The sequence below is a fragment of the Nomascus leucogenys genome, chromosome 19, assembly GCF_006542625.1.
Source record: "Nomascus leucogenys isolate Asia chromosome 19, Asia_NLE_v1, whole genome shotgun sequence".
In the NCBI taxonomy this organism is placed as follows: Eukaryota; Metazoa; Chordata; class Mammalia; order Primates; family Hylobatidae; genus Nomascus; species Nomascus leucogenys.
The window spans coordinates 71,775,844-71,794,045 of record NC_044399.1 but is presented as its reverse complement, the minus strand read 5'-3'; the positions used below and the strand labels follow the sequence as shown (position 1 = coordinate 71,794,045).

Sequence of the window (18,202 nt, the reverse complement as noted above, 5' to 3'; positions counted from 1 at the left end):
TTGCATGACCCACATAAATCCTCTCCACAGTCTGCCAGGTAGCAATGAGTTATCCCTCTTATACAGATGGAGAATCTGAGGGCTGGAGAAAGAAAAGACAAGGTCTTTACTTAAACAGACTTTCTAGTCTAGATCAAGCTGAAACAGTCTGCAGTTTAGACCCCAGCCCTAGCTCTAGGCCAAGGTCCGGACTCACCCAGGCCTTCTCCCTGCAGGTCCTATGTCTACGCCGGCTTGGAGGCCGGGGCGGAGTGTTACTGCGGGAACCGGCTGCCAGCGATGAGCGTCGGGCTGGAAGAGTGTAACCATGAGTGCAAAGGCGAGAAGGGCTCTGTGTGCGGGGCTGTGGACCGGCTCTCCGTGTACCGTGTGGACGAGCTGCAGCCGGGCTCCAGGAAGCGTGAGTGTGCCAGCCTCTCCCTGAGCTCTGTCCATCCCACTTGCTCTGGCTGCCCGTCCCCCACAACCTCTCAATCAAACTACCTGGGGCAGAACCTGTGCCAACCTCTGCCCTCCCTTCCCTATTGCCATCACTGGACAGGCTCCTGGCAGGGCGGGGATGGGGCTAGGGTCCATCAAAGGCTTAACTGCTTGAGTTCATGACTGAAGCATACCTTTGCTTGTCCCCTGCAGGAGAGATAAACTGATTAGGAGGCCTGGGTATGCCTCAGACATGCTGTGTGGCCTCCGGCAGCTCACTGCCCCTCTCTGAGCTACAGTCTATTTTGTAAATTGCAGAGGGAGACCTAGATTTCTTTTTTTTAATTTTTATATTTTATCGTTTATTTTTGAGACAGTCTCACTCTGTCACCCAGGCCAGGCTAGAGTGCAGTGGAGCAATCTCAGCTCACTGCAACCTCCACCTCTCCAGTTCAAGCGATTCTCCTGCCTCAGCCTCCCGAGGAGCTGGGATTACAGGCACCTGCCACCACACCTGGCTAATGTTTTTTGTATTTTTAGTAGAGACGGGGTTTCATCACATTGGCCAGGCTGGTCTTGAATTACTGACCTCAGGTGATCTGCCTGTCTCAGCCTCCCAAAGTGCTGAGGTTACAGGCGTGAGCCACGCACCCAGCCAGGAGACCTAGATTTCTAGCAATGGTGTGAGCCAGATAATCAGAAAATTCCCTAACTATAAAGCACCTAGAAATGCTGCATAAAATTTAGCAAACATTATTGTAAATGCATAGCTGAACTAGCAGAAAAGTAAGGCAATCCCTTGGATCCAGAAATGAAGAAAGAACAAAGACCCACAGTGGACAGAGTTAGAGATAGGCTGTGTGGCCATGGGGCTCAGCGGAGGGAGGTCGCCAGGCTGCGTGGCCACTCTGTTTGGGTCTTAATGTCTGAGCAGAATAGGGAAGGAGGCCTTGGGCTTCTCAGGGTAAGGAATTGGGTTGAAACTTCTGTATACAGTGGGATTCAATTTGACTGAAATGTAAATCAGCAAAAGTTTAGATGAAAAAAAAAATGTCACCCACCCATTCAGAGAGTTAGAACAAAGCTTGTCTGTCTTGACCTGAGCTTCAGGTGAAGACAAAAATCTTCCTAAGAATTTGTAACCACAGGCTTGCATTTGTATGCATTTGGGGGTTCAAATTTATACGATCTGCCTGAAAGTTTCAACGTGAAAGTTGGCCCTGGGCCACCTGGAGGTTCTGGCAGAGGCAAACGCAGTGTCTCCTTGACAGCTGTGCCACCAACCCAGGCGTAGGGGTGCCCAGAGTGAATTCTCACTGAGTGCTGAGCCCGCAGTTCAAAGTGGTAGAACTCAGGAGGAGACAATCAACCAAGCTGACACATCAGGTAGCAAGATTGGACTCCAGGGAATTTCAGTGCAAAGGGCTATCAAATAGAGATGGCCCTGAAGGGGCCCAGCTCAAAGAAGGAATTGGAAACTCAGGTTCGTCCTCACTGCAAGATGATGAGCACAAATCCGCTTCCTCTAATCACAGAAGGCTCCTTTATAAAATAATAGGGCTGTGCACTGTTGCATATGCTGGGGGCCACTCTTTTCATGGTTGAGAGAGGCAGGATGGGAAGGATTCAGAGCCTGGGAGACCACCCCCACCACTGGCAAGGGTTGGGCAGCAGTGATGGAGGCAGAGGCACAGCCCAGGATCCAGGCTCACTGACTCACGGACACGACCGCCTCTGGTCATGCCCTGGTAACAGGGCTCCAGGAGAACTGACGGATTAGTTCAAGAATAGGGCAGAGCCCAGGTAAAGAGGTATCGGATCAGCCGGGCGCGGTGGCTCATGCCTGTAATCCCAGCACTTTGGGAGGCCAAGGCGGGCGGATCACGAGGTCAGGAGTTTGAGACCAGCCTGACCAACATGGTGAAACCCCGTCTCTACTAAAAATACAAAAATTAGCCAGATGTGGTGGCAGGTGCCTGTAATCTTAGCTACTCAGGAGGCTGAGGCAGGAGAATTGCTTGAATCCAAGAGGCAGAGGTTGCAGTGAGCTGAGATCACGCCATTGTGCTCCAGCCTGGGTGACAGAGTGAGACTCTATCTCAAAAAGAAAAAAAAAAAAGAGAGAGACGTTGGATCAAAAGCTAAGGCTTCACAGGGGTTCTGGGAGGGCTGTCCTAGCAGGGAGTGAGTTTTCCAAGCAGCACAGAAGCCGAGCCCTGAGAACCGTGGGTGAACCTGAAGGCTACCCTGGTTGGCAACTGTCTGTGGGGTCACAGTGCCCGGGAGAGCTGCTCCATATTTAACCCCCACTGACCGGGTCTTCTTAGATGCTTCTTGAGTTCAGACAGGATGTGTCTGGGAGCTCAGGGGTCCAGATGGGGCAATGGGGTCAGGGGCGGAGAAACTGACAACACACCGTTTAGCGGACGGGTTCATTAGTGACACCATTAACTTGACAGTTTCCCATCAACACCTACTCTGCCAGGCCGTGACCTCATACAGGGGTTTGCCATGGCACATGGGCAGAGTCCTATCCAGTCACCTGGATATGCAAATGGACTTCCTGAGGACCAAACTGCTCCACGCTAGCTTCTTGGAGCTTTTATTTCTTTGGTTTCAAACAACATTCCCGCGCCCAAGTAAGACCAATTCTATATGTGGACTCCTGGCGGCCCTCCCAGCCCCGTCTGCCTGCTCAGTAATTGATTCTGAGAGGCATTTGTTTTGCTTTAGGTTGCCCATGGATTAAGAGACAGATGGTCCAATCATTCAAGCCAGCCCTAGATCCGGAGTTGGCTGACTTGCTGTCATGGTTAGTGTTGAAGATGGTGTCCTAGCTGCCCCTTTGGGCAGGCTGTGGAGCCCCCCGTGAGGTAGCCTTGCCTTCCTGCCCCCTTCCTGAGGGGATGAGCTGACAGGATCTCTCTCAAGAGGTGACCAGGTGACCACCATTGTGAGCTGCAGCTTCTGCCAGCAAGGAGCATTCACAAGGAGTAAGACCCACGAATGTGCTCCCCAGGTTGGAATCAGAGTGGGTTCTGAGCAAGTCATCAACGTCTTCGCCTTGGAGGCGTCATTCTGCCAAGTGACCCTCAGGCTCCCACCTGGGGAATGAGGGAGACTGGACTGTACCAGGTGACAACCTGTGTCCTGAGAGTCGCATCAATGAAGTGTGGAGGCAGCCAACACTTCCTTCTTTAGCGGCTCATGGACTGCTCACCTGTTGCAGTATATGCAGTGCCTTCCTGCTTTATCTCATTCAGTTCATTCATTTGCTCAGCACGTAGTGGGCACCTGCTGTGTGTCAGGATCAGGGCTCGGTGTGGGGAACACAGGGGTCACCTAGGATGTAGCTTCCCCCCAGGAGCTGTGTTCTGGAGGCCTCATGGCCCCGTTTTTTCCCTCCCTGTGGCCCAGGGCTCGCTGAAATCTTGATCCCTCCCCCATCTCTGGATTGTGCCTGCCCTGATGACTCTCCCCATTGTGTGTTCTATCCCCGTGGAGCTGGTTGAGGACCAGTGCCCAGTCCATTGAAATGTTTGTTCTTTGGGGCATCAATCATGCCAAAGAACAGGAAAGAGTTTTGTGAGCCCAGCACCTGCCACCACCCTCAACCTTGACACCAAAAGCCAGGGCAGACACATGGCGGTGGGGAGACGCGGCCCCATCAGCGGATGTGCGTGGGTCTACGTTGTTCCTCATGACCACCCTAAGAGCTGTGCTGTGTGTAGGTGAGGAAATTGAGGGTCTGAGCCCGAGACATGGCAGAGTTGCAGAGCTAGTCACTGGCAGTGCAAGGACTTGAACCTGAGCACTTCTGACCCTAAGCCCTGGCGTTTTCCCCACACTAGGCTGGTGTCTGTGCCCTAATAGGTCGTGCCCTGACACGTGGACCACAGGTGCTGTGGTCGGTTGAGATGGGCTTCCAGATCCAGGGTTTGGTCCTACTTGGCAGATTCTGGCTGGTGAGAGGGTTTCTGTTTGCACCATGTGGTGTGGCAGCTAGAGAGCTGGGGGAGATGCTGAGCCCTGGGAGACCCCGGGTGGAGAGGAGCATGGGATAATAATCAGGATGCCATCTAGAGAAACCCTGATGAGTCTGGAAGAAGTACGAGCAGTTGGTGCAAGAACATTCCAGAAAGTTTGTTCAGCTCCAAGGAAGCCAGCTAGGGCACTGGACTTTTCCACCTGGAGGTTCTACAGAGCAGCAGGAGGCTTGGCAGGAGGCTTCTTTGTAACATGGGCTTGAGGAGTGTACCTAGAAATTGAATGGGAGTTCAAGATCAGAGAGAGGCAAACATTGCAAAGAGGCAAAGCAGCGGTATGACTCCAAAGGCACAGCAAGCACAAACATGGCCGGGTTTCGGATTGCCACGTCTGCTTTTCTTTTAATGCATCTTCTGGGGGGACATCGAATTTTTCACTATATCGCCTCTCAGGTAACCTACCATGGAAGGAATCTGGCACCTAGTAAATGCACCATCCAAATTTGTTGAAGGAAGGAAGGAAGGAAAAGGAAGGGAGGAAGGAAGGAAGGAAAAGGAAGGGAGGAAGGAAGGAAGGAGAAGGAAGGAAAGAAGGAAGGAAGGAAGGAAAGAAGGAAGGAAGGCAGGCAGGCATTATGGAGAACTGGCAGAAGCAAGAAAGGGAAGGAAGGAAGGAAGAAAGGGAAGGAAGGAAGGAAGGGAGAGGGAATGAAGGGAGGGAGGGAGGGAAGGAATGGAGAACTGGCAGAAGCAAGAGAAGGAAGGGAGGGAGGGAGGAAGGAAGGAAGGGAGGACGGGAGGGAGGAAGGAAGGAAAGAAGGGAGGAAGGAATGACTTATGGAGAACTGGCAGAAGCAAGAGCTGAGCGCTGCAGTTTCAGGCAAGTGGTCCCTTGTAGATGACCCTGGACGGTCAAGGTCCTGATGCCTGGTTTCTCTCAGAAGCTCAGCATGACTGTGTCCCACCCAGGGCTGTTTTCCCTCCCTGATTTAAACTCGCCTCCTAAGTTTATTTATACCTGTCTCAGGACCTAAAGCCAGCATTTTCCCTGGTGACAGGCACCAACAACTAGAAACCATCTCTTATCAGAAACCCCTCTCTTTCCCCCCAGGGCAGACTGCCACCTACCGCGGGTGCTTCCAACTGCCAGAGAACATCACGCACGCCTTCCCCAGCTCCCTGATACAGGCCAATGTGACCGTGGAGACTTGCTCGGGCTTTTGTTCCCAGAAAGTAAGACCAAATGATAATTTCACAACCCTTTCCTTTAAGTGTGTGTGGTGGTCCCGAGAGAGGGGGGCACATGTGCTGGGCTGCGGGTGTCCCATCTGGCAGTCCAGATGGGAGCAGAGGATGGGGGCATGGATGGGAGACAGGCATACACCGGGTACCACAGAGGGAGCCGGCAGGGAGCCCTTCGCCTCTGTCCACCATGTGAGGCTGGGTGGGGAATTGTCAGCAAGGCTTGTAAAGCCGAAAGGAGAGTGCCTTTCTGGATGCGAACTCTTGGCACAAGCGTCAGATGTTAAATTGACTTGGTCTGGAAGCCAGAAGATGCTGGCTCAGGACTTGGGGATAGCTGATGGATTTTCTGTTATTGGTGCTGACAGTGTTGGGCCGTGAATCCGATGACAAGGGCTGGAGCCACACTTGCATCTTTGGTTCAGCCTGGGCTGAGGAGTAGGGCGTGACGCCGTGGAGGGGCAGGGCTAGGCACCAAAGGCCACTGACCCCGCATTGCATGGTAGCTCCGGGGTGGGGAAAGTTGGTCAAGGCCAGAGGGGGCTTGCAGAAAGCAGGGCCTGGAGTGTGTGAAGCAAGGCTGGGGAGACCCAGCAGACTGTGTCCAAAGAACACTGAGATCTCGGGCTGGTGTCAGGCAGACTCCAGATTGGTGTGGATGCTATGGCTCTAGAAACGGCCCTCGGTGGCAGTAGGCTTGGGGCTGGGGCTGTTTCACATGCGCTGGGATTGCAGTACCCTCAATGTGGCTTTGGTACTTGGCAATGTAATAGAACAGGGCTAAGGTGAGAGGATGGCCTTGGCCAGGATGATGATGACGATGATGACAATCAACAGAAGCTGCCATTCGTTGATCACTCATTCCATGCCAGGTACTGTTCCAAGCACTTTATGGGTTAACTCATTTAATCCTCCTAACAACCCTACAGCTAGGTGCTATGATTATCTGCATTTTCCAGGTGAGGAAACTGAGGCAGAGAGTTTGAGCCATGTGCCTGAGGTCACACAGCCAGTAAGTGGTGGGGTCAGGATTTGAACTCAGGTAGCTCCATAGTCTGCTGTGGGTTGAAGGGTGCGGGGTGGACTTCAATGAGAGCAGATGTGATTGGACCTGCAGGAGCAGCACAGCCATCCTCTGCTGCACCCCCCACTCCCGCTCTCCCTGCTTCCCGTGTTCCTCCGCACTCTGGGGACGCCTCCCTTGGAGGGGGCTGGAGAACAAAGCCTTTCACATGTGCTTTCTTGTCCAAGTGCATCCTTTGAAGCGGCTCTCCTGCATCACCAGCATTTCCGAAGCCACAGCCAAGGATGTCTTGGGCATCAGGGCACCCACGACACAACGAAATGAGCCAAAAAGGCAGTTTGTTGATTTGCAGACATCTGGCCTGGGGACCTCCTCATCCCTTCTCCTCCTCATGGGAGCAGAGCGATGGGTAGAGGCAGCAAGGATGCCCGCTCAGCTGCTGGCCCTGCTGGTGCTCTCAGGAGAATGAGCCACCCTCCCAGGGCTTCCCTCGCACCTGCAGCTCAGAGCAGTTCCCTCGAGAGGCCCTCTCGTTGGAATCAAAGGAACTCTGTGGTCCAGACCAGGCTGAAGGCAGGCCTCCCTTGAGCAACCAGCTTGGAGAGTCCTGCTGTGTGCTGGGCATGGCACTAGGAGCCTTCCTGCGGGGGGTTATCTGCTTTAATCCTCCAAGTAGCTCCCAATGGGAGATACTCAGATGCCTGCTTGCTGCGAGAGGCTGGGCAGGTGTGCAGAGCTGAGAGCCTTCACACACAGGCACAGAGCGGCCGGCTTTGCAGCCCCTGCTCCTGACACCACACACAGCCCGTGGTTTTACACACTGCTGCCATTCGGCGTTATGGAAGGGGGAAGAGACGGAGAAGATGAGGAGGAAGAGGAGGGAAAGAAAGGGGTGGCCCTTGTGGCCATGAGCCATTAGTGTTTCAGACTAGTTTTAAATAGGGACATGCTTACTTGGAGCACAATGAAGACGCCAAAGGGCATAGCAGGGAAGCCTTCCTCTCAGTCCATGCGTTTCCTTGCCTGGATTGTATTGGCTTCTCATGTCTACTTCCAGAGAGACTGAATATTCAAGCAACTGCATCCTTGCCCATTCTGTAACCAGCCCTGCAGCCAGGCAGGAGCTGCACCCGCCCTTCTGCACTGAACTCTTCACTGGACAGCCTGTCTCGGAGACTGTCTCACATCACGACACAAAGTGCTTTCTCATTCTTTTTTACCATTACACGGAGGTCCTATAATTTATTTAACCAGTTTAGTATTTCGCCTATTTCCAGCCTTCACAAACAATGCGGCAGTGACTACCTGTGTATGTACGTAGATCACTTTGTGTGAGTGAATCTGTAAGAAAAATATTCCTTGGAGATGCTGGGTCAAAGGCTGAGTGTCTTTATCATTTTGGTAAACTTTGTCAAGTTGTCCTTGGCAAAGATTGTATTCATTTTACACCCCAATCAGTGATGTGTGAGGGGGAGGCAAGCCACCCTCGTAACCCTTCTTTTGTGTGTGTTGGGGGGTTCAAAGCAGCATTTTAGGCAAATGCCTCAGTTTTCTGGGGCTCCTCCCTTTGTGTACCTCATTAGGGCCCAGAGAGTTCTTTTTTATTTTTTTTTTGAGACAGTGTTCCACTCTGATGCCCAGCTTGGAGTGCAGTGGTGTGATCATATCTCACTGTAGCCTCTGCCTCCTGGGCTCAAGTGATCCTCCCACCTTGGCCTCCTGAGTAGCTGTGACTACAGGCACACACTACCATGCCCAGCTAATTTTTTTGTGTATTTTTTGCAGAGACGGGCGGGGGGCGGGGGGTCTCACCAAGTTGCCCAGACTGGTCTCGAACTCCTGGGCTCAAGCAATCCGCCCTCCTTGGCCTCCTGAAGTGCTGGGGTTGCAAGCATGAGCCACTGTGCCCGGCTGGTCCAGAGAGTTCGTATTTGTGATTACAGACAAGACTTTAAAGGCTTATAACTCTTCAAATTGTATTTTCAGCCTTCCTTCATATTTCCTGGCATAAATCCAGATTGCTGCAGTTTCACACTGGAGCATGTGCCAGAAGATACACGCAGGCTCTTGGTGTCTTGTGCTATTACACCTTAGCACCTTGTCCATCTCCCCTCACAATGCATTTCAAGGACAAGTTCCCTTCTCTGCTCTGGCCAGAGCAGTCGTGAATTGTTTGGATCAGAATTACATGGAAAGGGCATCCAGGTTTCTCAGAAACAGCCTCTGTCCTCAGCACTCACAGCACTGGAGCCAGTGCTGACACCTGATCCTTATCTGGGCGCCTCTGCGTGGTCGGATGGGACTGGGAGGGTGGTGTTTCCTGAGTTCCATTGTTTAGGGCTGCAACATTTGCAGCTGTGAGGAACAGAGTCATCATTTCCAGCTTTAAAGTTTAAAGTGGGTATTGGCAGCGCATATTTAGTGGGACTTGGCAAAACGCAAATGCTGAGACGGTGGGCACAGTCAGGGGCAGGTGACTTTCACTGGTGGCAGAGTAAGGGCAGTGCCTGAAGGGGGTGAAGAAGGCTTGGAAGGAGGCTGAGAAAGGAAGATGGTTGCAACTTTTGGGAAGGGTTGGAGCTGGAGGATGTGGGGCAGTGTCGGCAGGTGGCTGAGGAGATTAAGGAGGGTGTTCCAAGAAGAGGCAACTGCTGGCAGGAACCAGGTGGCGGGAAAGCAGCCCAGGTGGCCAAGCGTGCAGGGCTACTTGGGGTGCTGTGAAAGGTCAGGGGGCACAAATTGCAAAGGGCCTTGTGATACAAGAGTTATTAAGAAGTTATTTTAGGCAGATAGTAAGGTTCTGGGTGGAAATTTTCCTGTAATAAGAAACAACCCCCAAACTGTCTCTTTTCTAATAGAAAAGGCAGCTTAAAGGGCCAGGCACGGTGGCTCATGCCTGTAATCCCCCACTGAGGTGGGCGGATCATGAGTTCAAGAGATTGCGACCATCCTGGCCAACATGGTCAAACTCCGTCTCTACTAAAAATACAAAAATTAGCCAGGTGTGGTGGCGCCTGCCTGTAGGCCTAGCTACTCGGGAGGCTGAGGGAGGAGAATCGCTTGAACCTGGGAGGCGGAGGTTGCAGTGAGCCGAGATCACACCACTGTGCTCCAGCCTGGGCGACAGAGTGAGACTCTGTCTCAAAAAAAAAAAAAAGAGAGAAACTAGGTTCACTCAGTATGGTGATTTCCACCGTCTTTTCCTTGTCACCAGGTGTACCAAGTGTCATGGCCACCTCCAGATAACACCATGTGTTCAGAACATCATGGCGACCTGTATTTGCATATTAAAGGGCTAAGGTGGGAAGGCCAGGTTTATCAAGGGCTACGTACGTGACACACCCGGTCAAACCAATCCCCTGGGCCTTATGGAACTCAGACACTGCCTCCTCCAGCATCCCAGTATAAGCAGCCACTTTTCCGCTGCACACGGGGTTTTCTCTTTGTTCGAATCCCCCCTCTCTCTGTCTCTGTACGGGGGAGCTGTTTTCTTCTTCCTTCCTTCTTTCTTGCCTATTAAACTTTTCAGTCCTTAAAATCACCCCACGTGTGTCCATGTCGTTTTATCTAAACCGGCATGAGACCAAGAACCCTGGTGTTCTGCAGTCATCAGAGCCGTATCACTTGGATACCTGCCTCAAGGTTTAGACTTTTTTCAGTGGCTGGGAGGGCGCTACTGTTGGTGTGGCAGGGAGGGGCTGGTATGGCTTGTGTGGCACTTTATAGCTGCAGGTATGATGTTCTGGAGCAGGGAGAGGATGAGAGCTAATAAAGAAGGGAGTAGGTCTAAGAGACACCACAGGGTCGGAATCCACAAGAGAGGATGTGGGGGCATGAAAGAAGAGGAAGGGGGAACCCTCAGGGAGGAGGATGAGGCGTGGATGGGGTTGGGGGTGGGTCGGGGCAGCTGACCTGTCCAGTGCAGGAGGGAAGTTCTCCTTGGATCCTTCTGGGCGATGGCATTTCTCAGGGGTACCCTCAGAGATGCCTTGGCAAAGCTACCACAGAAGTCGACCTGTGACCTGGTTCTGGAGTTAGGGATTTCACATAGGGCAAGAACAGTGCCCTGAATGTCATGCCTTTAAGTAAAACCACCGTCTGCCCAATGGAGCGAGCCTTTGGCTCCCAGATTGTCCATCCATTCTTGCTTGTCTCGCCCGTGGATGTGGGCGTAACTTGAACTCAAACCGTCTGTACTGTTAGCCCCTCGGCTCTGAGCTCTGCAGATGCCTGGCAGGGGTTTTGCTGGAATTCTGACTTCACTCTAGAGCAGGGGTTCACAGCCTTGGATCTGTTGGCGTTTGGGTTTGGATATTACTCGTGTTGGGATCTGTCTGTGCATTGTAGGATATCTAGCAGCATCCCCAGCCTCTACCCACTAGATGCCAATAGCACATCTTCCCTCAGCTGTGACATACAGTCCCCAGACATTGCCGTATATCCTCTGGAGGGTAAAATCACCCCTGGTTGAGAACCACAGCCCTGGAGAGCCACCTGAAGATGCCAGGCAGCCATGCCCAGGCATGGCCCATATCCCCGTGGGGCTGAATCCTGGGGAGCAGTAGTCTCTTCCAACCATTGTTGAGGATGGAGAAGCAAATTCTGCCTCCAGCATTGAGGTCCGATGGATGTGAAATTGGTTGGAAGTTGATCTGACCCAGACCTGCAGAAGCCAGGGACCTCTTTGCAGGGAATGGTATCCTCTCTTCCCTCCTGAATGTTGAGGGTGGCGAGAGAGGTGAATTTGGGGATGTCTGGCTGTATTTGCCTGCTCTGAAGTGCCAAGCGCGTCCTCTCTGGAAAGGCCAGTGGTGCAGAGGCTGCCTGGCAGTCCCGGTGGCAGCTTTATCTCATCCTAATTTGGCCAAAAAACAAGCTCAAATGTCCTATGATGTGGGAATGGTTAAATTATGCCACGGCCATACAGTGGACTATAATACAACCATTGAAAATGTTTTCAAAGACTTTGATGATGGAAAATGCTCACAGTAGAATGTTAAATGGGGCAGAGCTGAGCCTGGGGGCAGGAAGCTAGGGGCTTAATAGAGCTGGCCGGGAGCGGCAGATGTGAGAGGTGGGGCTTGGAAACAGGAAAAGAGGAGGGGGTTCCTTGTAGTGCCCCCACTTTTGAGCACCATCTGAGGCTTATTTGTGGCCCCAGATAAAATGTCTACTGTTTTTTGCTAGTTCGCGAAAATGGACTTGGGGAGCTCCAAGAGTGTAGTTTGACAGAAAAAGAACATTCCAGGCTATATCCGCATCTTAATGATCTGACTCTCTGCCAGCAAGAGGGACTTGACCAATGTAATGTGTTTTTAAAGCCCAGTCAAATGATCTTGTCTAATTTCCTGTGATCGTACTGGAGATGGAAAGAGACCTGCTTATTCTCAGTCCCCTTCAGGATGCTGTTGGCTCCTTCGTTCCAATGCAAGGTGACAGTGAGCAGGGGGCAGCTTCGATATTTGCATTGCTACCAATTCAGATCTGGGGTAATTAGTTTTGTTGCCTGATATTTGTGCTCAAGTAGATAGGCCATTTGTGGGGGTGCTCCGAAAGGAGGCTGCTGAGCGAAATCTAACACCATCTGCAAATAGGTTACTAATGTGAGACACTCCACCAGCGATTATAACTTGTGATGTAAGGTTTGTTCTCCCAGCAGCTGTTAGTGATTCTACTGATAAAGGAATCACAGGGAGAGGAGGAAGAGAGGTGTTGCCCTTTCTTTTTTCCCTCTTTTAGCCTCTTTTGGGTGTCTAAATTCTTTATGCATTAATCACCTGGATGTTTTCCCATTGACATTTCTTCTAAGTTTTTTTGTTTGTTTGGCCATTTAATGGTGGTGCTCACCCAGCCACCTTTCAAATGGAAAAGCATGCATTAATATGGAACCTGTTTGTTCTCAGCTGGGCAGCTGCTCTTGCAAAATCCACTTGGATCCCGATAGATTCGGTCTATCCAGGGTAGCCTTATGGTCTCCATGGGGCACCCAAGTTCGTGTCTTTGCCAAGGGTTTGGTCTGTAAGAGTCTGGGTTTTGTGAGCCTTGAGAATAGGAATTTTCTCTTTGACAAAATGCTGTAGTCATTCCAAGAGCTATTGGATATGCTTTGAATTGCTTATAAAAAGTCTGTGGTAAACCTGTTGATATTGTACTCTCTGTGTATTTTGAAAAACATGTATTGTTTTTTGGGGGGTTAACACATATCTATTTTAGAGAATTTGAAAATTTTCCAAGTGCAGAAATAAAAATAGAACGCACCTGTAACAACTAATAACATTGAACATCTTTTTGGTCTTTTGTTCTAGGTGTGTCTCTACGTAATTCGTTTTATAAACATTGACTCATTCCTTCTCACATTTGTTCCTGTTTCTCATTGAATATATTGTGAGCATTTTCTTTCACCGTGCTGTGCCTTATGGCTTATTGGCATTCTGTCCTCTCCTGAGGGACATTTAGGCCATTTCCTTTCTTTTTTTTTCTTTTTCCTTTTTGCTATTATAAACAATGCTGCCACAAACATCCTTGAAAATAAACCTCTGAGCACATCCATAAGTATTTCATCGGGCTATATTGGCAGATAACGAATTGCTGGGGCAAAGGATAGGTACATTTTGTATGAGCCCTTTTAAGACTTTTTATACATTTTGGGAAGTGTGTCTTCTAGCCTCATCCTTCTGAAGCTGGCAAAAGGGCTTTCGAGTCGTGGTAACCTGGGTTCATATTCCTACCCTGCCACTTTCCCATTTTGTGATTCCGGCCAGATCACATAACACAGAGCCTTAGTCTTCTCATCTGCTAAATGGGATGGGTGGAGATGAAAGTGCCTCACCAGACTGTGAAAAGGATTCAGTGACTTTGTGGACACGAATGATTTTGTGATTTATGTTTTGGGGTGTGTCTGGCGTGGCGAGTGTTCCAGACAATGCTTATGATCGTTGTGATTATTCAGTGTCCCCTAGTTCTTTCAGTATGTGGGGGATGTTTGAGAAACTTCCTGGGATGAAGAGTCAGTCCTTTGCCAGGTCAGTGGAAAGCCAGGCACCTCAGGATCCCAATGGTTGGGCGGTTCTGAGTCACACCGTGTTTCACAGACTCTTCTGTCTGAAGGATGTTTGTTTGGCTTTGACAGGGAGGGTGTTGCCTGGGGTGGTTGGTGGGTTAAGTAGGTCTGCTTTCTGGGGCTCAAGTCTTCAGAGAGCCATCCGCCCCTGGAGACATCCCACATCCCACAGGGTCCCCTGGAGACACTCTGACATTTGCCACAAACAATCATGCTTGGCCTGCTCTCACATGCATAGAGTGGATATTGCAGCCTCTGTTTAAGGTGTGTGCTACAGCGCACGGAGAAAGGAACTGGTGAGTGCACTCTTTACGTCAAGAAAAGTGGATGTTGGAAAAAGGAAGGCCAGGGGTGGAGCCAAGATGGCCGAATAGGAACAGCTCCGGTCTACAGCTCCCAGCCCCAGCGACACAGAAGACGGGTGATTTCTGCATTTCTGCTTGAGGTACCGGTTTCATCTCACTAGGGAGTGCCTAACAGTGGGTGCAGGACAGTCGGTGAAGCGCACTGTGCGCGAGCCGAAGCAGGGCGAGGCATTGCCTCACTCGGGAAGCACAAGGGGTCAGGGAGTTCCCTTTCCTAGTCAAAGAAAGGGGAAGCAGACGGCACCTGGAATATCGGGTCAGTCCCACCCTAATACTGAGCTTTTCCAACGGGCCTGGAAAACGGCACACTAGGAGACTGTGTCCCGCACCTGGCTCGGAGGGTCCTATGCCCACGGAGTCTCGCTAATTGCTAGCACAGCAGTCTGAGATCAAGCTGCAAGGCGGCAGCGAGGCTGGGGGAGGGGCGCCCGCCATTGCCCAGGCTTGCTTAGGTAAACAAAGCAGCCAGGAAGCTCCAACTGGGTGGAGCCCACCACAGCTCAAGGAGGCCTGCCTGCCTCTGTAGGCTCCACCTCTGGGGGCAGGGCACAGACAAACAAAAATTCTGCAAGAACTTCCACAGACTTAAATGTCCCTGTCTGACTGACAGCTTTGAAGAGAGTAGTGGTTCTCCCAGCACGCAGCTGGAGATCTGAGAACGGACAGACTGCCTCCTAAAGTGGGTCCCTCACCCCTGAGCAGCCTAACTGGGAGGCACCCCCCCAGTAGGGACAGACTGACACCTCATTCAACCCGGTACTTCTCTGAGACAAAACTTTCAGAGGAACTATCAGACAGCTGAATTTGTGGTCTCACGAAAATCCGCTGTTCTGCAGCCACCGCTGCTGACACCCAGCCAAACAGGGTCTGGAGTGCACCTCAAGTAAACTCCAACAGACCTGCAGCTGAGGGTCCTGTCTGGTAGAAGGAAAACTAACAAACAGAAAGGACATCCACACCAAAAACCCATCTGTACATCACCATCATCAAAGACAAAAAGTAGATAAAACCACAAAGATGGGGAAAAAACAGACCAAAAAAACTGGCAACTCTAAAAAACAGAGCACCTCTCCTCCTCCAAAGGAACGCAGTTCCTCACCAGCAACGGAACAAAGCTGGATGGAGGATGACTTTGATGAGTTGAGAGAAGAAGGCTTCAGACGATCAAACTACTCTGAGCTACGAGAGGAAATTCAAAACAACAGCAAAGAAGTTAAAAACTTTGAAAAAAAATTAGAAGAATGGATAACTAGAATAACCAATGGAGAGAAGGGCTTCAAGGAGCTGATGGAGCTGAAAGCCAAGTTTCGAGAACTACGCGAAGATTGCAGAAGCCTCAGTAGCAGATGCGATCAGCTGGAAGAAAGGGTATCGCTGATGGAAGATGAAATGAATGAAATGAAGAGAGAAGGGAAGTTTAGAGAAAAAAGGATAAAAAGAAATGAACAAAGCCTCCAAGAAATTTGGGACTATGTGAAAAGACCAAACCTACGTCTGATTGGTGTACCTGAAAATGATGGGGAGAATGGAACCAAGTTGGAAAACACTCTGCAAGATATTATCCAGGAGAACTTCCCCAATCTAGCAAGGCAGGCCAGCATTCAGATTCAGGAAATACAGAGAACGCCACAAAGATACTCCTCGAGAAGGGCAACTCCAAGACACATTATTGTCAGATTCACCAAAGTTGAAATGAAAGAAAAAATGTTAAGGGCAGCCAGAGAGAAAGGTCGGGTTACCCACAAAGGGAAGCCCATCAGACTAACAGCTGATCTCTCAGCAGAAACTCTACAAGCCAGAAGAGAGTGGGGGCCGATATTCAACATTCTTAAAGAAAAGAATTTTCAACCCAGAATCTCCTATCCCGCCAAACTAAGCTTCATAAGTGAAGGAGAAATAAAACACTTCACAGACAAGCAAACGCTGAGTGATTTTGTCACCACCAGGCCTGCCCTAAAAGAGCTCCTGAAGGAAGCACTAAACATGGAAAGGAACAACCGGTACCAGCCACTGCAAAAACATGCCAAATGTAAAGACCATCGAGACTAGGAAGAAACTGTAGCAACTAACAAGCAAAATAACCAACTAACATCATAATGACAGGATCAGATTCACACATAACAATATTAACGTTAAATGTAAATGGGCTAAATGCTCCAATCAAAAGACACAGACTGGCAAACTGGATAAGGAGTCAGGACCCATCAGTGTGCTGTATTCAGGAAACCCATCTCACGTGCAGAGACACACATAGACTCAAAATAAAGGGATGGAGGAAGATCTATCAAGCAACTGGAAAACAAAAAAAGGCAGGGGTTGCAATCCTAGTCTCTGATAAAATAGACTTTAAACCAACAAAGATCAAAAGAGACAAAGAAGGCCATTACATAATGGTAAAGGGATCAATTCAACAAGAAGAGCTAACTATCCTAAATATATATGCACCCAACACAGGAGCACCCAGATTCATAAAGCAAGTCCTGAGTGACCTACAAAGGGACTTAAACTCCCACACAATAATAATGGGAGATTTTAACACCCCACTGTCAGCATTAGACAGATCAACGAGACAGAAAGTTAACAAGGATATCCAGGAATTGAACTCAGCTCTACATAAAGTGGACCTAATAGACATCTACAGAACTCTCCACTCCAAGTCAACAGAATATACATTTTTTTCAGCACCACACCACACCTATTCCAAAATTGACCACATAGTTGGAAGTAAAGCTCTCCTCAGCAAATGTAAAAGAACAGAAATTATAACAAACTGTCTCTCAGACCACAGTGCAATCAAACTAGAACTCAGGATTAAGAAACTCACTCAAAACCGCTCTACTACATGGAAACTGAACAACCTGCTCCTGAATGACTATTGGGTACATAATGAAATGAAGGCAGAAATAAAGATGTTCTTTGAAACCAACGAGAACAAAGACACAACATACCAGAATCTCTGGGACACATTCAAAGCAGTGTGTAGAGGGAAATTTATAGCACTAAATGCCCACAAGAGAAAGCAGGAAAGATCCAAAATTGACTCCCTAACATCACAATTAAAAGAACTAGAAAAGCAAGAGCAAACACATTCAAAAGCTAGCAGAAGGCTAGAAATAACTAAAATCAGAGCAGAACTGAAGGAAATAGAGACACAAAAAACCCTTCAAAAAATTAATGAATCCAGGAGCTGGTTTTTTGAAAAGATCAACAAAATTGATGGACCGCTAGCAAGACTAATAAAGAAGAAAAGAGAGAAGAATCAAATAGATGCAATAAAAAACGAAAAAGGGGATATCACCACCGATCCCACAGAAATACAATCTACCATCAGAGAATACTACAAACACCTCTATGCAAATAAACTAGAAAATCTAGAAGAAATGGATAAATTCCTCGACAAATACACCCTCCCAAGACTAAACCAGGAAGAAGTTGAATCTCTGAATAGACCAATAACAGGTTCTGAAATTGTGGCAATAATCAATAGCTTACCAACCAAAAAGAGTCCAGGACCTGATGGATTCACAGCTGAATTCTACCAGAGGTACAAGGAGGAACTGGTACCATTCCTTCTGAAACTATTCCAATCGATAGAAAAAGAGGGAATCCTCCCTAACACATTTTATGAAGCCAGCATCGTCCTGATACCAAAACCTGGCAGAGACATAACCAAAAAAGAGAATTTCAGACCAATATCCTTGATGAACATTGATGCAAAAATCCTCAATAAAATACTGGCAAACCGAATCCAGCAGCACATCAAAAAGCTTATCCACCATGATCAAGTGGGCTTCATCCCTGGGATGCAAGGCTGGTTCAACATACACAAATCAATAAATGTAATCCAGCATATAAACAGAACCAAAGACAAAAACCACATGATTATCTCAATAGATGCAGAAAAGGCCTTTGACAAAATTCAACAACCCTTCATGCTAAAAACTCAATAAATTAGGTATTGATGGGACGTATCTCAAAATAATAAGAGCTATCTATGACAAACCCACAGCCAATATCATACTGAATGGGCAAAAACTGGAAGCATTCCCTCTGAAAACTGGCACAAGACAGGGATGCCCTCTCTCACCCTCCTATTCAACATAGT

At 49.3% G+C, this 18,202-nt stretch overlaps 1 protein-coding gene across 5 annotated transcripts in view; it reads left to right on the top strand.

Moving 5' to 3' along the window:
* Positions 1-18,202, top strand: part of WSCD1 (WSC domain containing 1) — a 77,341-nt gene that overhangs the window by 21,205 nt on the left and 37,934 nt on the right. For all 5 annotated transcript variants that reach the window (XM_030799935.1, XM_030799933.1, XM_030799934.1 and 2 more), the window contains exons 4-5: positions 216-400; positions 5,518-5,639. In XM_030799935.1, coding sequence (XP_030655795.1) covers positions 216-400; positions 5,518-5,639 — 307 coding nt within the window. The remainder of the gene's footprint in view (positions 1-215; positions 401-5,517; positions 5,640-18,202) is intronic.